This window comes from Neltuma alba, unplaced genomic scaffold, assembly GCF_004799145.2.
Source record: "Neltuma alba isolate B1F8T4 unplaced genomic scaffold, ASM479914v2 tig00012557_pilon, whole genome shotgun sequence".
Lineage (NCBI taxonomy): Eukaryota > Viridiplantae > Streptophyta > Magnoliopsida > Fabales > Fabaceae > Neltuma > Neltuma alba.
In genome coordinates this window covers 111628-136156 of record NW_021637014.1, presented here as the reverse complement: position 1 = coordinate 136156, position 24529 = coordinate 111628, and the positions used below count along the sequence as shown (strand labels likewise).

The 24529-nt window shown below is 32.0% G+C and overlaps 2 protein-coding genes across 2 annotated transcripts; one reads left to right on the top strand and one right to left on the bottom strand.

Annotated features, from left to right (window-relative positions):
- Positions 1 to 10648: 10648 nt before the first annotated feature.
- Positions 10649 to 12791, top strand: LOC114728575 (pentatricopeptide repeat-containing protein At2g22410, mitochondrial-like). The gene has a single exon (XM_028915483.1). The coding sequence runs from the start codon at positions 10733 to 10735 to the stop codon at positions 12761 to 12763; it is 2031 nt and encodes a 676-aa protein (XP_028771316.1). The 5' UTR covers positions 10649 to 10732; the 3' UTR covers positions 12764 to 12791.
- Positions 12792 to 17296: 4505 nt separating this feature from the next.
- On the bottom strand, positions 17297 to 19892 carry LOC114728577 (glyceraldehyde-3-phosphate dehydrogenase, cytosolic). Its single transcript, XM_028915485.1, has 12 exons — positions 19805 to 19892; positions 19662 to 19694; positions 19467 to 19567; positions 19232 to 19347; positions 19022 to 19121; positions 18610 to 18756; positions 18440 to 18500; positions 18245 to 18342; positions 18003 to 18145; positions 17833 to 17916; positions 17640 to 17729; positions 17297 to 17511 (listed from the first exon to the last, which is right to left on the bottom strand). Exons 1-12 carry the CDS (start codon positions 19806 to 19808, stop codon positions 17466 to 17468), a joined length of 1023 nt encoding a protein of 340 aa, XP_028771318.1. The 5' UTR covers positions 19809 to 19892; the 3' UTR covers positions 17297 to 17465.
- Between the last annotated feature and the right edge of the window lie 4637 nt (positions 19893 to 24529).

Genomic DNA, 24529 nt, shown 5'->3' with positions numbered 1-24529 from the left:
AGATTAACTGATTTTATAGTTATAATTAGTTTTTGAAAACTTATTATTTAAATTTTAAATATTAAATATTTTTAAAAAATTTAAAAATTTATTTTTAATTGAAAAAGATTAAAGAAATGATTCATTGCACTATAAAATGATAATCAACAATAAATTTTAAAAATGACTGTCAAGACATAAAAGGATAATAATTCTGGAAATATAAAAATATGCATCACTAAAAAATGATTAGGTTTTTTATATACATAATGTTAAGTTTTCTAATTACACATGGCTATGTATTATATTTTTAAAAATATTAGTATTAATAAAAAATAAAATACATGACCATATATAATTGAAAATTTTGATATAATGAATATAGGTATCTTGACATTTTTATGAAAATAAGAAATATAAGCAACATTTAGAGTACAAGAGATGAGTAAGACAAGTGAGAAATTGAGAAAAATGGCGCATATTCTTATTCACTTGGATGATTCAAATGTGCATTATATAGCCTTCTATTTATAGGCTCCCAAACTCAACCGAGTGTTACATAAAATAAATAACAATATTAATTATAGAATAAAAACTCCTAAAAACTATTCAATGGAGAGGTTATAGAGCTTAGGATATGAAACGTCAAAAGTTGAGGAAATTCATGGATATCCACATGTTCTAATATTTATAATACTCCCCTAATATTATGTTTTATTAAAACTTTACTAGGAAAAACTCAGTAGGAAAAAAATCTAGTGTAGAAAAAATAGTACTCAATACATATTAATGTTGTCTCATTAAAAATCTCAACTAAGAAAACACTGTAACATAAAACCTCGATTAAGAAAAAGCGTACAATATAATCTTTATTTCTTTTGGTGACAATATCAGGCATACAATATCATTATTTTTAATCTCCTTAATGACAACATCACTCGTTATAAATTTATTTCAATAGAGTATATTAATTTTTCAAGTGGATTATCTCCAATTCTTTGTTCGAACATGTTTTCTATTTAGCTGAAATGTGTACCTCTAACAATATCTCTCCACTTGCATTGTGAGATGGAACTTAATTACAACATGTGATATTAACAAAATATTTAAATATATCATCATAGAATAATTATATTGGACTTTAGGTCCAATTCAATATATTTTCATGGACAAAATTAATATAACAAAAATGTATGATCCAGAAATCATTTAGTTATTCAATAACTTGATCCATTGGTGAAGTGAAATGCAAAATTATTCATTCTAATGAAAAAAACTAACATTTCAAGTATTGAATGATTTTCTTGTATATATGCTTCTAGCATTTTAAATCCTTCAAGAATTCTAATGCAGACTTCATTATTTAGTGAGCCGCATGCATAGACTATAACAATATCTAACAGACACATATTTCGTCTTTCATATACTGCCAGACTAGTAATGTATACAAAAATAACTGTATCCACCACAAAACAATATGCATAATTATAATCACTAGACTTTTGTGAAATTATTTATTTTCACACGAATATTCATGTGCCACATAATAACTTTGTATTTCATGTGTTTGGACTGTAGGTCTATAATTTTCACATGTTAAAATAATATAATCATATTTTTATTGCGTCTTTTCTCTTTTACTTTTCCTTTTGGCCAAATTTTTAGTTTTTTATATGACATATCTATATATAAGATTCTCTTTAAAATCACATGATATTATTATCAAAAATTTTATCAACAACTTTATCTTTTTAGTTTTATTTTTCCTTTTATGATATAACTTATTGATATCTCTTTATTACTTTTTAGGTACCTGAACCTCTTCTATGTTTTTTATTAAAATTAATTATGTTTTAGCACTCTTCTGAAGTACATGCCTCTTTAATATGACTTCTAAATGTTATGCTCCTCTTTATCCAAAATAATTATATTGTAACCAATCAATCCCTTTTGCTTCAAGTATGCCTCTCTTTTATGTATACTAACTAAAGCATTTTCAGTTGGAATATGAGATTTAGTAATACTCATTTAGATCAGTAATAACATCTAGCAAATATTTTATAATATCTTATGAACACATTCTTTCATGAACTTCTAGTTTATACTATTATATATTTAAATATCTATACTTTATAATAATAATGCATTCTATATGTTTTTTTGTTCTGGCTGCTCAATTTCTTCTCCCCATGTTGGAAAAGCTTTGCTCAAGTTGGGAAAACTTTGTCAAACGACAATTAATTAATCATGCAATATAAATCTTGTAAATCTTTTCGTTTCATTTAGAAACATCCTTTTATTTCATTTAGAGACAAGAAAAAGACTCTTACCCAACATTTATCCCAATTTTTTTTAAATATCTATATATGTGTATTGTGCTGGGCTAATAAGAATAAGTATTGCACATTTAAACTTCCAAGATGAAAATGTCTAGCTTTTGACTAAAAGCCAATTTATTGGGAGATTTTTGTTTGCTTGGTATGTATAAGTGATATAAAATATCAAACCAAATATGCCAACACTAAAATTAAAATCTTGTTCTAAAAAATATTGATATTGCTACTCGTGGAGGCTTTAATAGATGGTTTTGCTAGATCATTTTGCTATGTAAGGTTCTCAACTATTTTCTAATAAACATATGATAACCATAAAAAACACATATAAACTCACAAGTGTTTCCAATAGAAATTTTCTAAAAATCATGTACTCAACATAATGATTTACTCAAATAGTTTTGCAAACTAATAATAATAGTAATACATATAACCATCTGATAGATACATCTATCAAATATATTGAATACTCTTATGCTTTACATGCTATTTGAATGGGCCCGTACATCTAGGTTTGATATATTTTCAGAAATGTAATGATCTATTCCAAGTCATAACTAATGATATCAACATAATATATTTTCTTTGAAAACAAGAAGTATGTGAATTTTTGAATCATATAATGTGTTGTCTAATTCATGAAGACTGTTCTTGTTCTTCAATGGATATCAATACATCAATAATTTGTTACATTGATCTAATAAGTCATGCCAATAATAAATCTAATTAGGTTAATAAACTTCTGGTTTACCATAACATGTTTCTTAAGCAACACTAAACTTTTCTACTTCCATAACATATGATTGATTTATGACATCCATTTAAAAGATCAATTTGGCTTTTAGAAAGTATGAAAGTAAAACTCTATCCAATATTAACTAACACTTATATTTTAATAATATCCCCTTAAGTGTGAATCATACAAATATTTTTTTTATTCATGTATTTTCAATTAAGATATGACTTTTAGACCTTTTGGAGAATGGAAGCTATGATGCAGATTTATGAGTCATATTTTTCACTATCAATTTTTAGTTCACCCATAAAAAAAATTTGTATTAGTGCTTCATAAACTATATTAGCATTGTTATATATAGTTCTTTAGAAACTACGTAATTTGAAAAGAATATGAAGACAACTTCATTTTAATAATTGTGTAATACATAATAATGACTAGTTATGAGTATCTTAGATTTAACTTGTAATATATATAGAGCTTACATACCCCGTAAAAATGATTTTGTCTAACCAATCAAAATCAAAACCATCTATTTATAATGAATTTTCTCATAAAATTTGATCATTCTCTCAATTCAAATATGACATAAATATGTGATTTTTATTTTTCTTTCAAATATCACAATAAGACTAATTTAATTTCAATATATAAGACCAATGATTCATCATTTCAAAAATGAAGGATTAATGTACCTCTTAACATTAAAATAGAGGAATATAAATATCTAATTTTTTTTATAGTATTTCAAAATGTTCAAAACTTAAATGATATTTGAATAAATCCAACATTCATAAAATTTTCTTAAAACTATAATTATCACTTACATGTGCTTAATTTATTCTCATAAGCAAATTCATATAGCTAAAAGGAACACAAAAATGTAGAAAATCATTTAAAATAAACTTTTTAATAATAAAGTATAAAATTCAACATATTGTTCAAAATTTCTCAACATTAATATATATATCATTTATTTAATTTACAACACTCAAAATATGCCATTTGAAAAAATACTTATATGTTATATGAATGTTTAGCTTTTCTTTCTCAACTAATTTCTTATTTAGTTAAACTCAAAACAGCTTCAAATGTTTATAATAAAATTTGTTGACAATAAATTACAATAAATCATTCAAACTAAGATCATACGAACAGTTTCTAAATGAAAAGATGTGAAAAATATATCATTTCTTTAATTTACACACAAATAGAACAATAAAATATCAATACCATAATATGACCATCTTTTAGGCTATTTTATTAATATGAAAATAAGTTATATTCACAATTCATATTCATAAATATGCAAATAAATTGGTACAGTAAATTAATATTTCAAAATGACCAACAACTACTTTTTGGTATATTTTGTCTCATACCACTTTTGGAATATTTATCAATATATCTCAATATCAAATACTTATAATAATATGCTTCCACCAATCAACCACAAGAAATTTAAAGTAATATCATATAGCCTTATGGGCTTATGGTTATTTTTTTTTTTAACTTTAACCATATTGATCATATCTTTTCACAAGACATTGCTTTGGGCATCATAATTACGTTTAATACTTTTCATAATATTTCTTGATCTTTTGGATTTATAACCAATTTTAATATTTACTTTCAATAGATTGGTACACATATTTGTCCATATGACTTTTGGTCATATTATGACATTTGTTTCTAATTGCTTTTGAATATAGAAGTATTACTATCTCCTCAATTACGGTTTAATAACCAAGACCAAAGATGTTCTTTCTCACTTCTATAGACATGTTTTTTGCTTTCAACAGCACATAATCAATTGCTCCAAACATTAGTCTTCAGAACCGTAGAAAAAATCTTTCAAATAAAGCTCTTTTATGCAATTTGATGCTTGAACCATTAGCCTTCAGGGCTTTGATCTTCATCACTATTAGATCATTAAAGTGCTATAGATTTTTCTTATCATGTCATTTTTAGGAACCTATAATGTTCTTTTATCATTACAAAAGTGATATGACTTCTGATTATCTAATCATAAAATTAAGAGAACTATGACTTCTAGCCGTTCAATAAAATAAAATTAAAATAATACTGTAATAAAATAAATTAAATAAATTTAAATTCATAATCAAATATAAATAACAAATAAATCTAAATATAAACAACACTATATAGTTATATACATAATACTATGATAGATATAAAACAACATAATATAAACCCGATAGATATATGTAAACAAACAATAGAACAAGAAGTATTGAAATATAAATAAAATAAATAACACATATCACAATGTGGAAATAACAAAATTAAAATGTACTGAAGGAATAAATTAATAAGTAACATAAGTAACATAAAAGAACAACATAATATATAACAAATATATGGAAAATTAAAATTGCACGTTATAAGAGGATAAAAAGGATAATTGAGTAAGAGAAAGTTAATAGAAAGTATTATCATCTACTATCAGAATATATTAATTTATAACGGGTTTATACCTCAAATTTTTAGAGCAAAATCATGCTGATAGTATGTTATGAAAATAAGAAATATAAGCAAGATTTAGAATGAAAGAGATGAGTAAGATAAGAGAGAAATTAAGAGAAAGAAGAGTGTATTCTTATTCACTTAGATGATCCAAAAGGGCATTACATAACCTTCTATTTATAAGTTCCCAAACTTAACTAAACGTCGCAGAAAATAAATAACAATATTAATTATGGAATAAAAACTTTTAAAAACTATTCAATAAAAAGGTTATAGAGTATAGAATATGAAAGATCATGAGAAAATTTAGGGATATTCACATATCGTAATATTTATAATACACATGAATATTTTCCTTTCTAATGTATTCGTTTGTTTAATCGATTTTTTCAAAAAGTGTCTTGGAGGTGGGTAGGTCCCATAAATGTGAATGAACAAGCATTTTCTCCTCATTCTAGGTCTCTTCTCATTATGCTCAAAACGGCGCTGTGTGCAGGCGGCAGAGGATAAGTGCAGTGGAGAGAAGCCAGATCCGAAATACCGATTTTAGAATTTTTACTTTTGTTCCAAAAGAATTATTATATTTAAGAAGTTAACAGAAGATTTAATTACTTTTTTTTGGTAAGCAGATTTAGTTACATTTTGTTAGGTTACTATAATCTCTGATCTTTTATTAACTTCAAATTTTATATGGAGGAATGCCAAAGCTAAGGTTAAGGAAGGAGAAAATTTGTATTAGAATATTTTAGTCAATTAATAATTAGAAAATGTTACTATTGAAACTATTTAATAATTAATCATATTGTATTAGGATACAATTCATTCTTTTTGGTAATTAATGTACCATAGATGCTCCTACTCAATCTAAGTCCTCAAAACCTCTAAAACATTTTGGATGATAAAAAATAATTATAATTTAAATAATTAGTATTGTGTTGTTTTTTTTTAAATCTATCCTTAGATGAAGTACTAGTTAACCTTAGATATTTCTACAATTTATTTGCATTTATATATGAGAAATATGGTTTTGGATGTTACAATTTGAACTTTGTAATTGTAAGTGAAAAAATATTAAGAAAAATACTTAAAAAGCTTTCGGGCCTCCCAATAATCCTTGATAAGAAAGGTTGGGCTCTAGACTTCTTTGATCTCATTTATACGGCAGAGAAAGAAAAAAGTTTTTTTATCCTATTTATATGATAAAGAGAAAAATATTTTATATGAATGTATAATTTTATCCTTCATTTATTATTACGTTAACTTTGTTTTTATGAGACATAATACATATTGAATAGGAATAAAGTTGAAAAGTTGTTAAATTTTAAATAAAAGTTAACGAAGTTTAAAATTTTTCTTGGGTCTGTATAAAATATGTTAAAAGTGACTTTTTTTTTTTAAGCACGGGTATTCTCCTGTTAGATACAATTATGTTTGAGGCATTGTCAGGTACTAACTATGAACACTTCTTTTAGCAAGATTCCAACCCTTATTCGCCACATTGTTAGGGATTAGTCCTTTCTATTGGACCCAATTTTCATTGGTTGTTAAACATGACGTATAAATAAGACCAGTGAGGTACTTTCCAAGAAATGAGACTTGTGAGCCCAAGCGCATTAGGGTTGGGCCTCCGGCCTAGCTCCACTAATAAATTATTTAAAAGGGTTTGTGTGTGCTCTGATTAGACCATGGACCTTTTCTTTTATGATAGGAATTTGATCTAACAAAAAGGATTAGTCTCTCATAGTGTGGTGAATCAAGATTCGAATTTCTACTGATAGAGGTGCTTACATTGAGTGTTCAATAGTGCTTTAAATAGAATTATTTCCAATAGAAGAATAATATTCCTAGTTAAAAAAAAAAGAACTTTTTTTCCTTTTATTTTGTAGGGTTCAGGTTAAGCCTACCTGGATTTGAAGAGATTTGATTCTCTCCATATCACTCTGTTTAGTGTGCCTTATACTACAAAAGGAGTTAGTCAAAACAATGAACTGAACCACAAAACAAGCACTGGTACCTGTCCACGAATAATGCTTGTGAGTGTCAAACGATATCTATGTTAACTATGGCGCGCTAAAGATTAACAATATTGTTGTTAGCAATCGATGTTGTATTCAATCATCTCAGAAACGTTTCAAGCATACATGAGATCTATTTACAATTAGAAAATAATGAGATTTTTTTTCCTTACTCAAATAATTACATGTTATATTCTAATTGCCATTAATTAATCTCATTCAAATGTTACTTAAATCCTAAAATAAAATAAAAAAATTTGGACGTTACACAGTAAGATTAAATAAAAAAAAACTATAATTTTACTTATCTAAGAAATTTTTTTTTATTATACTTATAAGTTATATTATTAGGGGAAAATGACAACAAAATACCACCTGAATTTCAAAAAGACAAATAAGGGACCTGAATAAGCAAAATGACAAATAGGGCACTGGATACCAATTTGGAATATAGATTTTCGGCCAAAAGACCGAATTGCCCTGATTGTCTCTGAACATTGAGCAGTGTATTCATGCGATAGAGAAAGGAGAAACTGATTTCCTTCTACGAAACTAAATCCAAGTTCCTGCAGTCACCAAAAAGGATTTTTCGAAATCACGTTGCCGTCGTCGTAGGAGTAGATTGCCATTGCTGAAATACATTGCCCTGTCTGAAATAACTTGTACCCCCTAAAATTGTCGTCATTGAAGAGGTCGCTGAAGTATTTGAATTATTCATGAGTGAGTAGAAGTTGATGGCGGGATTTGGATTATTCATTTTTGTGGCTGTTTCATGGTGAAATAGGAACAGGATTATTGCATTTGAGGGTTCATATTCAGTATTTGGTGAATGATGAAGCAGAAATCAGAAAATAGTCGCAAGCAATTACATAATGTAATTGCTGTCATATGTTTGCTGGTTTTTGGTAAATCTCATTACGTGAATGGTAAATTTTAATATACATGTAGTTAATTATGAAAGTTAATAGTTCAATGTTTATTGTGATGTACTTCAGGTGCACGTTCACTGAATGATTTATTTATACTTACAAGTTGCTCTTCCGGTGAAAACAGGTTTACAAAACCCATTGAAGAAGTGGTTACTTTCACTATAAAAGTTGTAAATCCCATTATGTGTTTTGTAAAATTCAGCGTGTAATTTTATTGGTGGTGAAAAGTAAGTTACTCATCCCCTGAAAATATGTTGCAAAATCTATTAACAAAGCGGTCACTTTTATCATAAAAGTTGTAAATCTCAGCATATGTTTTGTAAAATTCAACGTGAAATTTTATTGGTTTTTAGAAACAAGTTACCTATCCCCTGAAAACAGGTTACAAAAGCCATTGAAGAAGTGGTCACTTTCACTATAAAAGTTGTAAATCCCATTATGTGTTTTGTAAAATTCAGCGTGAAATTTTATTGGTGGTGAAAAGTAAGTTACTCATCCCCCGAAAATATGTTGCAAAACCTATTAACAAAGCGGTCACTTTTATTACAAAAGTTGTAAATCCCAACATATGTTTTGTAAAATTCAACGTGAAATTTTATTGGTTTTTAGAAACAAGTTACCTATCCCCTGAAAATAGGTTACAAAAGCCATTTAAAAAGTGGTCATTTTCACTATAAAAGTTGTAAATCTCACTGTGTTTTGTAAAATTCAGTGTGAAATTTTATTGGTTTTTAGAAACAAGTTGCTCATCCCCTGAAAAGATGTTGCAAAACCCATTTAAGAAGTGATCATTTTCACTAAGAAAGTTGTAAATCTCACTACATGTTTTGTAAAATTCAGCATAGAATTTTATTGGTTTTTATAAACAAGTTGCCAATCCCTTGAAAACATGTTGCAAAACCCATTGAAGAAGTGATTATTTTCACTATGAAAGTTGTAAATCTCACTATGTGTTTTGTCAAATTCAGCGTAAAATTTTATTTATTTTTAGAAACAAGTTGCTTATCCCCTAAAAAGAAGTTGCAAAATTCATTTAAGAAGTGATAATTTTCACTACAAAAGTTGTAAATATCACTCTATGTTTTGTAAAATTCAATATAGAATTTTATTGGTTTTTAGAAACAAGTTGTCAATCCCTTGAAAACATGTTACAAAACCCATTGAAGAAGTAATTCACTATGTGTTTTGTCAAATTTAGTATGAAATTTTATTAGTTTTTATAAACAAGCTGCCCATCCCCTGAAAACAAGTTGCAAAACCCATTGAATAAGTGGTCATTTTTACTATAGAAGTTGTAAATCCCACTATACGTTTTGTCAAATTTAGCGTGAAATTTTATTAGTTTTTACAAACAAGTTGTTTATCTCCTGAAAACAGGTTGCAAAACCCATTAACAAAGTAGTCACTTTCACTACAAAAGTTGTAAATCACAATATGTATTTTGTAAAATTCATAATTAACTACATGTATAGTAAAATTTATCATTCACGTAGTGGGATTTACCAAAAACCAGCAGGCATATGACAACAGTTACGTTACGTAATTGCTTGCCATTGTTTTCTGATTTTCGCTTCATCTTTCCCACAGGTTCATTTTTCCCACAGCTTCACATTCTCTGAAAATGGTTTTATGCGAAGAACAGAGACAGAACCAAAATTTTTTAGAGAAATGCTAGGCAATAACATTTTAAACTGTGGGAACCCATCGAAAATCAGCGTCTTCCTCTCTCCTTCCTCTCTTCTTCCCAATTTCATCAGCGTCTTCCTCCTCTCTCTTTCCCGTATTTCATCAGCTCCTTCCTCTCTCCTTTCTCTCACTTTCAGACAGGGCATTTTGGTCTTTTGGCCCAAAATCTGAATTCCAGATTGGTACCCAGTCCCCTATATGTCATTTTGCTTATTCAGGTGCTTTATTTGTCTTTTTGGAATTCAGGTGGTATTTTGTTGTCATTTTCCCTATTATTAGATATGAATAAAAAATTTTAAAAAATTAATAAATTTTATGAAGAAGGTGACAGGATTAAGGAGTTAACCTTTTTTTGTTAAATTTTTTTTCGTTGTATCAAGGGAAAAAAAAAAAAGGATTTAACGTTTTCAGGCGAAAGAGCGTCTTTATAAGGAGGAAGACACATACGAAGTCTAGGGCCTCGCATCCGCACCCAGACGACGCGTTTATCGTGCTATGTAAATATGCCAATAAGGATTCTTTCTCAGACACTGACGGATTGTTCAATGTGGTGTGCATCCAATTCACATGAAATTGCTTGTTTTGGCCCTTAACTCGTTCTGTTCTTTTTCTTGCTTGTTCGTCCAATCTCGGAGACTATTGTCGTCGGTTTCTGCCAACCAGTTCAAATGGAACTCAACGACCAGTGTGATCATCACAAATCCCACTCTTGTAATCATGGAGTCTTGTTCTACCATGTCCCAATTGAGGCAGATTCAAGCACACATGACTCGCACTGGCCTCATTACCCACACTTTTCCGGTGAGCCGCGTCTTAGCATTCTGCGCTCTTGCGGATGGCGGAGACATGCGATATGCCCATGTGCTTTTCAACCAGATTGAGAAACCCAATACATACATGTGGAACACTATGATCAGAGGTTACTGTAAAGCGAAGGTTCCTTCTTATGCATTTTCATTCTTTAGTCGAATGGTTGGAGAACACGTTGAAATGGATTGCCGGAGCTTTGTTTTCGCCCTCAAGTCGTGCGAGCGGTTGGAGACAGTTGCTGAAGGAGAATCGGTCCATTGCATGGTTCGCAAAATGGGATTTGAGGCTGAATTGCTTGTGCGGAATGGGTTGATCCATTTTTATGCCGATCGTGGCTGCTTGAAACTTGCACGCGAGTTGTTCGACGAAAGTTCTCTGAAGGATGTGGTTACTTGGACCTCAATGATTGATGGGTATGCAGCCCAAAACTATTCAGAAGAGGCTATGAACCTTTTCAAATTAATGTTGTCGAGTGGTATCGAGCCCAACGAGGTAACGTTCATTGCTCTGCTTTCAGCATGCTCTCAGGAGGGTTATCTTAGCATGGGGAAAAGCATCCACGAATTCTTAGAAAAGAAGAATAATAATCGCAGTCTAAGTTTGGACAATGCCTTGTTGGACATGTATGTGAAATGCAATTGTTTGACAGCGGCTACAGAGCTCTTTGACAAGATGGAAAGTAGAGATGTTTTCTCGTGGACTAGCATGGTTAATGGGTATGCTAAATGTGGTGACTTGGAATCTGCAAGGAAATTCTTTGATCAAACTCCTGAGAAAAATGTGGTCACCTGGAATGCGTTGATTGCAGGTTATTCTCAGAATAACAAACCCATGAAAGCAGTAAAGTTGTTCCATGAAATGATTGAAGCAGGTATGATTCCAGTTGAGCACACTTTAGTGAGTGTGCTCTCTGCCTGTGGTCAATTGAGTTTCTTGAATCTGGGTCAATGGATACACAAATATTTCATCAATAGTAGAAGAATAAACCTTACTGTTACTCTAGCAAATGCATTTATAGATATGTATGCCAAATGTGGATGCATAGATGCGGCTTCAGAAATTTTCAATGCAATGGCAAAGAGAGACCTGGTTTCATGGAATTCCATAATTGCAGCATATGCCACCAATGGTCGTGCCAAGGAAGCTTTGAACCTATTTGATCAAATGATATATTTGGGATTCAAGCCGGATGATATAACATTTGTGAGTTTGCTAACGGCTTGCAGTCATGGGGGATTAGTTTCTGCAGGTCGTGAATACTTTGAATCCATGGAAGGAAACTATGGAATAGGACCCAAAAGAGAGCATTATGCCTGCATGATTGATTTGCTTGGTCGAACTGGGCTTCTCGAAGAAGCTTATAACTTAATAACAAATATGCCAATGGAACCGTGTGAAGCTGCTTGGGGTGCCATTCTAAATGCTTGCAAAATGCATGGCAATGTTGAACTGGCCAAATTGTCTGCTGGTAATGTTTTAAGCTTAGATCCAAAAGACAGTGGAATATATGTTTTATGGGCAAGTATTTGTGCGAAAGAAAGAAACTGGAGTGATGTAAAGATGGCGCGAAGTTTGATGAGAGAAAAGGGTGTCAAGAAGATTCCTGGCCGTAGTCTTGTAGAGACAGGGGATGGGTTTGTAGAATTTTTGGTGGCTGATGAATCGCACCCTCGATCTGGAGAGATCTATAAAGTATTAGATGAAATATATTTCTTAACAAAATTGGAAGACTACAAATGCGAATGTGATCCTCCAATTGTGAGCTTGCAATGCTGGGATGATTCTTAACACATCTGATGATTTAGTTTTAAGCTAGAAATTATGTCTACTTTTAAGCTAGAAATCATGTCTACTTGAGTTTCCTGATCCCTTTCTGGCTATATTGTTTGGTGATGCATCAAGAATCCAGAGATTGCTTATCCTCATCAAGAATGGTGAGTTGAAAAACTCAAATGACGGTCCAAAACTTGCTCTTGGGTAACAATAAAAAACCCAAATTATCACTTACCGCACGTGGAGCATGGATGATAGGTTACGATGTGAGCCCAAGTGGCGTTATATGTGGCATCCAAGAGACAACATCTGAGTTGGTGGTTAAGGTGGCATTACACAGGTTAGCCACGTCATGAGTGGCCCAACAAGAAGGATCCAATCAATCCTCAGATCTTCTACATGGCATTAAAGGCCCAACAACTAGAAGCTCAATAAAGAGTGGAAGAATCAAGTGGTTAGAAAGAATATTTAGTTTTCAATTTACTACATTAAAAGCCCATAATGTTAGTATAAATGTTGATGGTGCAAATGGGACCTTAACCATGCATATTGAGAAACATATGTATATGCTCTTACAGCTCATAGAGGCTTGAGCATGTGCAAAACATGAAAATTCATGAAGTTGGTTTAACAAAAGCGTGGAAGTTTTATGACGTGTTGGGTAAAGCAACAAGTCCAATAGTTGTTATGAGTTTTTTTTCCCTTTTTTTTTGGTATCAATTTGATTATTTTAATTGTATTTTTGTGTATTTTCAAGGGAAAACCGTTATTGAATTTTTTTTTGAATTTTTAATTTGGTAGCTCCCTCCACATTAAATCATTTAATTTTACGTAGTTAGCATAATTAATTTTTGTATGTGATCTAATAATGCTGATAGAGCAAAATTATAGGGATTAAAGGTGTTAAAAGTGTAAAATCAAAAGATTTAATAAGGAAAAAAAGACACAGCTACTAAATTAAAAATTGAAGGAATATATAGGTACCTCAAGAATGGTTTTGCCTGTATATTCAATAAATGTGCAATGTGCTTAACACGTGGTTTCATTAATTAGGTGATATGCTTATATTAATTAGTTTTTTTTTAATTTTTTTTAACTGTCTAAAATTTGACATAATAGTTAAAATGTATAGTAGAGAGATACTGGGAGTAAAGATAAATGAAACGAAATGAACTCTATCTTTTGTATGTTAGTCTCTCACTAGAAATAGGCTCTGTTAGCGTATATAAGTTAATGCTTCATAATGAAATCTTGTAAACATAGGGCAGGCGATTGTAAAATCAAAAATGACGTCTCTAACCTATATTTTCATCCTATGTCCTTTTGCTCGCCCTATTTGGTTTAGATCCCTTCCCGGATTGAAAAGGTATGAAACTCCTCATCTTGGCATCAAAGAACGGTTCAGTTACTGGGTAGTGCAGGCTAGTTGGAATTCAATCAATGAGGAACTTCATCATATTTCTCCCATTGTATATATAACATAGGATACCTTTAGGTTAGTTTGCTGAGAATAAACTACGCTTTGATGGTCAGCGAGAAGAAGAACCTTGTCAGGCTTCGGATCAAGCCATGTTCAGATGTTGGCTCCAACTTCAGCATAACTTTGTCGGTTCTATAGGGTCGACACTTGATTCTCTCATGGTATTTTAATTTTATTTTTTTATAGAGGTACTCCTCTGATCCTTATTATAAGACCCCATTTGACTTTTTATTTGGTCCTAATTATAAGACCCCAATCCATTTTGTCTCTTATATTTATGCATTTTTTTCCAAGATAATCCTTCTAATAATGATAGTTTTAGCCAATATACTTAATTAGTAAGGATATTTTAGGAATGACAACACTTATTTATTATAAATAACCAACTTAACTTACTTCCTTAATCTCCTCAAATAAGTCAATTGGGTCTTATAATTAGGACCGGAGGAGTATTTTATTTTTAAATCCCATAGATCTGAGAACAAAGTTTTTGTATGCCTAGAATCACTTTCAGAATTTGTGGCAACTTTTTTAACCACTAAGGGATATTTTCACTGTGGCATCTTCAAAATCCACTTTTATCTAGGCAATTCTCAAAGCAAGCTTACATTGAACGAGACAAGAGTGAAATTAAAAAGAAAATAGTTGATGTTACTTCCAATTCTTAATATAAAAATTAGATAACTAAATTTAAAGATATTAAAAAATTAGTTAAGTTAATTAATTATAACAAATGTATGCTAACTCTTCTAAACTACCATTTTAAATCATGTGTATTGAAATTATCCCTTAGTGGTAGTGCTGGAGATACGGGCAGGCCTAGCCCTGCAGGATTAAAATTTTAAAAATATCTTATTTCACTAGGCCCGGCCCATAACTGATGGGTTTAGGGCCAGCCCACGGGCTTTTTGTTTGTCTAAGAAAAATGCAATTCTTTTAATATTTCTCACATGTTTTATCTGAAAAATTAAAAATAAAACAATAAAATTACTAATAAAAGGCATACATATATGAATAAAATTAAGTCACAAATATAAAATATCATCATATTTAAACACCCAAGAACATCTAAAACATTCATTGATAAGATAACAACATTCAAAAATTCCATTAAGAGTGCAAATATGCAATAGAAAAATACTATTATCAATTTTTTGAAATTTTGTTATCACTATCATCAATGAACATGCCCTTCTTTGGTGGCAAAAATATCAATTTTTTCTTTGTCATAAAAATTCTGCTTTTAAATTTTACATTCTAGCTATTAATTGAATAAATTATTGTCCAAAGCCAAACAAATCAAACCATTATTTTATGAAATTTAATTTAAAAATGATAATAATAACAACTAAATATTTGAAATATCATTAATAATTTAAGAAAATTAATAGTATTATAATTATATTAAAAATTATAAAAAGACATAAATGGGCCAGTCCTTAGCCCTGCAGAATTGACTTGTTTAAGCCCCCAGTCTTACAGAGCCAACCCTTTTGAGCTCCTTTCCCATTTTAAGAGCAAAATTTTAAGCTTGACCCTCACAAGTTTTAGACTTAAAGGGGCCGGCTTGACGGACTCAACCTGTTTTTTTGGTTCTACTTGGTGGAAACCAGAGATATTTTAAGGAAAGTATCATATATTTGAGAGATGAAATAAATTAAGATATTATATTTAGGATTAAATTTAATTTCTAACTAGCTCTTATATTATGGATTTGGGATAGTATTATTCCTACAAGATGTGCTACTAAAACTAGAGGGAATATCGAAATTGAGAGTGAAATTATAAAAAGATAGTCCAAAGTGGAAAGATTCGCATTAGTAATAAGTTCAATTCTCATCTAAACTTTTTCAATTGTAATTTTTACCTTCATTAATTGTTAGTATCTAGAACTAAACAATGAATAATACACTCTATAAAATCAAGATAAATGCACGGAATGCTTCTATTTATTATTTAGACAGACTTGTATACACTTTCAAGATAAAAAATCACGATGGCTTTTCAACCACATTATGAGGGAAGAGACTCATTAAGAATGAGGACAACTTTTAAAACAACGAAAAGTGAAAACTAGTTGAGAAAATTACACTTTGAACTTCACACCTTCACAATTTTCTTAAAATAGGTTAACTTTTACTGGTACAAAATATTTTGACGATTTTGTAGCCCCTTGCACGTTTTGTTTTCTTCAATTCTCATACCCAAGATTAGGGGTGGTAATACGGGCCAACCCGTGGGTTGCGGGTTGGCCCGTGACAGGTTCAACCCATATGGGTCGGTTGAAAAGCGTCGCTTGAAGGCGGGTTGGCTTTTAACCAACCCTAACCCGCCAATCGCCAGCAATTATTTACTTTTTTTTTAAAATTTTTTTATCTTTTAATATTATTTTTTATTCAATATTTAAAAAAATATAATGATATTTTTATTTTTTTCTTGAAATATTTGATTGGAAATACCAAATAAATTATATAGGTATTTTTTTTTTAATTTTTTAGATATAATATCATATATAATAATATAATTATAATAATTTTTAAAAATTTTAAAAATAAAAAAAAATATGCGGATTAGCTCGCGGGTTGACGGGCCTGGCGGTGGGGATTGGAAAGATTCGTTTACTGGCGGGTTGGCTTTTAACCAACCCTAACTTGTTATTTTTGGCGGGTTGGTAGGTTGAACCCGCGGGTTCAACCCATATTACCAGCTCTACCCAAGATATCCCCATCCTGAATTTGTCCCCTCTCACACACAAAAACCCGCATGTTACCCGTAAATTAATTGCACCATGCCAATATTTTTCGCCTTAGCCCTTGGTGAATTGGATATTATCTTAAACTGATATCACAATTGGGATTAAATACTTAATATAACATCTCGGATTTCGTCCGACCTGTTAGGCATGCGAAAGTGAAAGCGCGATTCTCTAATGAAAGCATAAACCACAAAATTGAAACCGAATACTAATTACCATTAACCAAAAACGAATATGACAGAAACCGGATGTTACTTTGTACTGTCCCCCCCCCCCCCCAAACAGCATAGGACCCATTGCTCTTGAACAAGAGAAGGAAAAGCCTACGTATGCTATAAGATAACTGGACACAATTGAAATAGATTGCTTTGTGCCTACACTAGGACAGCACAAATGCTTATTCTGAAACACCGCTAACATTAGAAACATTCTCTGAGTGAGACAAAATTCAAAGCCGGGTGATCCAATGCGCTTGGAAAGATTTAAGCAACAGATGCAATGTGGGCAATCAAATCAATCACACGGGTACTGCAAAAAGAGACAAACAAAAATGTTGGGAATATCAAATCCGCGCAAATCTGAAGGGTCAAAGCTAGCATAATATATTTCCACATCCAAGGACAGTGATGGCAATAAAGAGTAGAGAAATAAATTACCTGTAACCCCATTCATTGTCATACCAAGCAACAAGCTTCACAAAGTTATCATTCAAAGCAATTCCAGCCTTGGCATCAAATATGCTTGACCTGCATCAATGGAACATCATCATCATCATCATCTTCAGAGGAATAACCCCACTTACTGATCTGAGGATCCAAAGAATAATTCAAATATAATTAATAACATTACCTGTTGTCACCAATGAAGTCAGTAGAGACAACATCATCTTCAGTGTAACCCAAGATTCCCTTCAGGCTATCCTTTGATTCCTCTCTGGGTATTGTGAACAAAAGAAAATGTTTAGAATGGAAACATCATTTTAATAACTTAAAGGTAGGCTTCAAATATTGATAACTTACTTAATGGCAGCTTTGATCTGCTCATAGGTTGCCTTTTTCTCTAGCCTGACGGTAAGGTCAACAACTGAGACATCAACGGTAGGGACACGGAAAGACATTCCAGTCAATTTGCCATTCAGCTGGGGCAGAACTTTTCCAACAGCCTATGCATCATTCAGATTTTGAGAATTAAGTAGTGAGAAATGAGAATCACTTGCTGCATCTGCATCTAACAAGCATAAATTTTGTTCGCGGCTATGTACCTTGGCAGCTCCAGTGCTGCTGGGAATTATGTTAAACGAAGCAGCTCTTCCACCCCTCCAGTCCTTGTTTGATGGACCATCAACAGTCTTCTGAGTGGCTGAATGACAAACAAACAGACAGAGCCGTGATTAATATCATCGAAGTGATACAAACATGAAAGCGACTCAGATATCATATTTTGCTGAATAACTCACCAGTGATGGCATGGACAGTGGTCATGAGACCCTCAACAATTCCAAACTTATCATTGATAACCTGCCATGAGAATCAAATTGTTAAGAAAAAGTAGGACAAGCATAAAGTTACATAGCATCGGCAAATTATTTGCAGAGACAAACATGTGAGAAGGATTCGGAAGGAAAACCTTTGCGAGGGGAGCAAGGCAATTGGTAGTGCAGCTAGCATTGGAAACAATGTTAAGCTCTGGCTTGTATTCCTTCTCGTTAACTCCGACTACAAACATGGGTGCATCTTTGCTAGGGGCAGAAATGACAACCTTCTTAGCACCACCCTAATCACCACCATGATCCAAAATGAAATCCCTATTATATCTTTGAACAATAGCAAGAAACTTGGATGTTGAAAACCGGAGATCAGACTTCATATTTGAGAATAACATTTAACATCAGGGTAAAAGTGTCCTTAATGAATGAGGCAGGGACAGAAAATAGTTTTAGCAGATTACTGAGGTCAAAACAGAGCCGATTCATTACCAGAAGCCAAGAATGCAACCTATAATTCAACACGAACAATTAGAAATAGTGATCGTGGCAAACCTTCAAGTGGGCAGCAGCCTTTTCCTTATCTGTGAAAACACCAGTTGACTCAACAACATATTCAGCACCAGCCTCAGCCCATGGGATCTCCTCAGGGTTCCTAGTATTACACAATCAATAAGTAAGAAAACAGCAAAGAATCCTACAGGCAACGAGCATCGAATTCTCTGATTCTGTGTGTCTCGCGCACAAACACCTCAACTACATTACCTGAGTCCGAAAACAGTGACGGGCTTCTCTCCAAAGAGAAGGGTCTTAGAGTCCTTCACTTTAACATCAAAGTGCTTCCAAGCGCCATGAACAGTATCATACTTAAACATGTATGTCTGTGAGAGCAGTCACATAAACAAGTTACATTGTGAGCAAAAACCGGGATCACATAAATGTGAACTTCAAATTTCCTTCAACAATGAGATCAAATAATCAATAGAGAAAAACTATATACCATATATTCAGTGCTGATGAAAGGATCGTTCACTGCAACGAGCTCAACATCGTCCCTTTGAAGAGCCACTCTGGCCACCAATCGGCCAATCCTTCCAAATCCTACAAAAACACATCACATTCCAGAAAAGCGTCAAAAAAAAAGCACGGAAACCTCACCAAAAACAGATCTATGACACGAAAGAACATCAATTACCATTGATTCCGATCTTGATCTTCTTGTTTGATGCTGCTCAGCAAGTCAAGACAAACACATAAGTTCACATTACAACTAACATTCCAACATTGAAAAGAAGCAAACCAATGAAACAAAGATTAAAAAAAAATTTCATATCATACCCATGAGATGATGAGAACACTAGTGGATATTAAAAACGGCGCTAGAGAGAGGCTGAGAATATATTTGAGATGAGGCTTTAGGAGTGATTTAGCATGGAAAGGAACAGAAATGGGAGGGATTATTTAAAGGGAAGGTCAGAAGGTCAGAAACAGAACGGAGGCGAGTCACGTGACCAAATTTTTCTTGGGGAAAAAGAAAGAGCCTTCGAGCCGCTGAATTACGTTCAAAACCCGGCATTAACCGCTGATTCAAGCAGAACAGTTAAGGGAGGTTACGTGACGCGCAGGATTGGCGTTTGGACTCAGCTCTTGAGCGTTTTAGGGTCTGTTTAGATGAACCATTAGAAAAGTAGCTTATTAGAAAAGTAGCTTATTAGAAAACAAAGTTGGATAAAAGCTAAATTAGATAAGCTGAATTATATTTGAATTAAAATTCAGAAGAGTTAGTTTACAAAAATGAGATTGATAAAAAGTTGTTTAGATGATGGTTGAGTAAAAGTAAGTTTGGTTGTAAAATAACCAAAATAAATATGAGTTTTAATAGATAATAAAATATGATTAAAAAATGATTTCACATAATACAATAAAATTAAAATAATTTAATATGAAGAAGTCAAATTTAATGAGTGAATTAAATTGTAAAACTTTAGAGAAATCATAAGAAATATTTTAAATATAAAGTGAAGTATGAAAAAAAAAAAAGAATTGAGATAATATAATGAAGAAGTGACATTTAATGAGTGAATTAAAATTGAATCATGATAAAAAAAATGAATTGACATAATACAATGAATTCAAATTAATTTAATATGAAGAAGTGAAATTTATTGAGTGAACTAAATTTGAAAACATCAGAGAAATGAAAAAAAATTAGAAATATAAAGTGAAACATAATTTGAATAGATAAAAATATTTTGAACTCCAATTTGCAGTATTGCAACAAAGTGAAACGAAATAATATTATGTAATTAATTAACTGATAAGCTATGGATAATTTGGTCTCTAATTGTATGACGGACACGATTCATATGTGATGAAAACTGTGATGTAATATTTCAAGACGATGGTTGACTAGCTTCAACCTGATCATATTCACCAACTATATTACCATTTTCAACTTATTGAAAAAAGAAGTTAGAGCTTGAATGTTTCCTTATAAGGTTATGAATGGCCATTGTTGCACAAACCATGTACACTTGTGTTTGGAAGTCATAACTACACATATTTCGTAAGATTTGAAATCTATTCTTCCAAACATCGAATATTCTTTTTATTGTGCACCTTAAACTAGAATGATAATAATTGAAGCCTTCATTACTATTTCGAAATCCTACTTGTCATCGGAAGTCTGGAAGGTGGTAGCGCTCAGATCTGTATGGACCTAGATATCCATTTGGTGTTGGATATCCCGCATCAACCAAGTAATATTTCCCTAATGATTCATGAAACAATCTGAGACATTGTGAAATGAATAAAAATATAAAATAATTAAAAATGTGTGTGATTGGAACATATAAACATATACCTGGAGGTAGATGCGGGAAATGTAGAGATGAATTTGTAATAGCTGTCAAATATACAAGCATCATGTGCGGATCCCTCCCGTCCTGCCAAGATAAAAGTGAAACACATATTCCAATCACATACAGCCATGACATTTTGTGATGGATTTTCCTTTCTGCCAATAAATTTGTCTCATTTTGCAGTAGGGACAACTCACGGTATATGAGTGCCATCAATTGTTCCAATTACGTCTTTAAAAAATGGATAATAACGTGAATCATTCTTAATTTTTGTATGAGTTCCACGAAATATAGAATCTGGGTTGAATCAATTCACTCGATAGGTTAAGCCAAGATTGTAGGACATTGTGAAAGTGCCTGCTTAAAGTTTCCCTTGAACGTTGAAATTGTTCTTGGATCATACCATTGCATTGTCCATATACAACCATGTTTAAAAACATCGCGACCATTTCTTCAATTCCTACGTACTTAGACTTTTGTAAACCATGCTCCTCTAATTTAGTACGTAAGAGGTGGAAAACATGTTTATCCACTCTAATCATTTCATGACATCGATCATCGTGCCCTACCATAATGCCTTGCACCCATAAATCCCTTGTCTGCAGGACTATGTAAACATGTATATTTCACAATAATGACCAATCAATGCACCTACTGCTTCATATTGTGTTAATTCATTATTAATCATGGATAACTATGCTGAATGGTCATCTTAATTCCACCATGAATCATTATTCCAATTCCCCAAAGTATCTTTATTCCATGGTGAATCATCATTCCAATTGGCCATTTCTGGAATTAACCCTGTAACTGTGATGACAACACAGTGTAAGCATTATAAGGACTAAGTAAATAATTTTCATACTTCAAACAGGAAAATCAAACACATAGATGACAAGTAGAAATTAGCGTAAATATATTACATAGTCATTAATAAAGTTCATACAACAGGCCACATCAGTTTAGATTAAAACAACAATCAGTTCAAGTTAACAAGTGCAATAATAACAGTAAAACAACTAGGTCCTAAACTGCAGGTCCCTTCCATGTGTCTAGATCTTGCGCTGCCGGTATCAACCACCTCAATAACTTGCGTTTATCATGCATAAACCCCAAATAGGCTTGCCTAGTCCATCTCAACCGCGTAAGCATCTTAGCCGATGCATAATATAGTTGATCGTATCATTAAACTTGTCAAGGCTAGCTAGGTATGCCAAAACCTTGTCAATTACTTGGGGATCTTCAACCAATGTTGCTCGTTGCTCAGAAGTAGCTGCTATAACACTAAGGCTATCTAAAATTTTAGTTAAGGTAGTAGCTTTCTTCTTCTTCTTCTTATTAGATGTCTCACTCCTCTTCCTCTTTCCATGGCTTCTTGAACTAATTGGTCCAATACTCACGGGGTAATTTAAGTTGCAACCGGCTAAGTCATCTGTCACCCTTGCACTAGTTGTTGGGTCAACACCAAAATTTTCATCCTCACTGTCCCTTGACCCTTCCTATTGGTCTAGGCTGACTCTATAAACATCCTCCTCCTATTCTGTGTCAGGCTATGAAGCAAGTGCCAACTGAGGCTGTGAGGCTGATGGTGCATACATGTAGTCTCTCGAAGCCACAACATCTTTGAATATTTTCATCAAATCTGATGCAAACATCAACCCCTGATGTCTAAATTTCCTGAAGTTGGGGCCCACCTACATTAACATAATTAGGCAAGTGTAAGTGATGTCTAAACTGATATTCAAAATTAAAACTCAATCAATGTAAATAGTTACCAGCAATTTTCGTTGCCACCACTCATCGGAGGCTAACACCTTATTTGTGGCTGCATCATAACCAATGCCAGTCTCTCTAGACATCAATTTTTCCCACAACTTCCAATTTTTTCTCAAAATATCAAATCTATTCTTAAGTTGCTTCCTGTTATACATTTTCTTGCTCCTTTCCTGAAAATTCTTTTCAATTTTGCCCCAACCAGGCCTTGTAAACGATGTTCCTTACTGTTCTTTTTGCACTATTTGCTCGGCACAAACATCAATTAGAATTTTGGTTGTGTAAGGATCCCATGTCGCTTTTCTTTTATCATTATCCATTTCTCTATGCCCTTTGATCAAGGTAAGACAAACTAAATTAAGCAAAGCCCTAAAAATGTAATAATAAAAGCTATATTACGTAACACATACGTTGTGGGCAAATAAGAATATATATTATTTTCCTAATAATTTAATATATTTTTTGTTATCAAAATTCCAAATATTATTATCAAGTAATAAAATATCAATTAAGACATTTTGATTACATTATCCTTTTTGGTTTTCTTATTCAAAATTTTTTGAAATTATAAATATATTATCACAATGTTTTAGCACACTTATAGGTTTAGCAAACAAATCGTTTTCTCTCCCAAATAAGCCTGACATTTTGTTTAGCAAAAAGAATCTCACAAAAAGTGAACTAAGCTGAAGATTATAAGCCATTGTACAAGAAGGAAATAAACACCTTAAAAAAAGGCGTACTTAACTCATCAAAACCAATAATTAACATTCTTTTAACATTTGTAACCTTTAGAAAACGGGATTCAATATTCTTCTATTTTTTAAGATGCCAAATTGTTGTCTCCTTCTCTCTCTCTCTCTCTACATGCTCGGCAGCTCACTTCTTCAATCATTCCACGCGAAATGGAGCAACTTAATAATTATGTTGTTTACTTACCGCTTTATTTCAATTCTTCTTAAACTATTTTGTCATAATATAAATATACCTCTTCTCGATCAATTATCTCCAATAGTCAGGACAAGGAACACATATATATATTGGATCATCTAATGTCATACAATCATACACAACAGAATAATGACAATGAAATTGTATATTTGATCTACTTAACTTTTTCCCCATACACCTCTTCTCCCTGTTTCTCTTTGTTTTGTTAAGTGCGTTAAATGTGTGAATGAGGCAAGCATGGACCCAAAAATCAGTTTTTCTCCACCCACCTCTTCTCCCTGTTTCTCTCTATTCAATCCCCACCAGTACATCATCAACAGAATAACGTTCAGCTTCCCTGTGGAAAACAAGCTGCCTATTTTCAATCGACCCAAAAATCATTTTAATTTTTCAGCCTTCTATTGACTACCATAGACGACAGCACATTCAGGTAACCACAGGTCATCAAACTGAAAAGTAGGACAACAAAATAAACTGG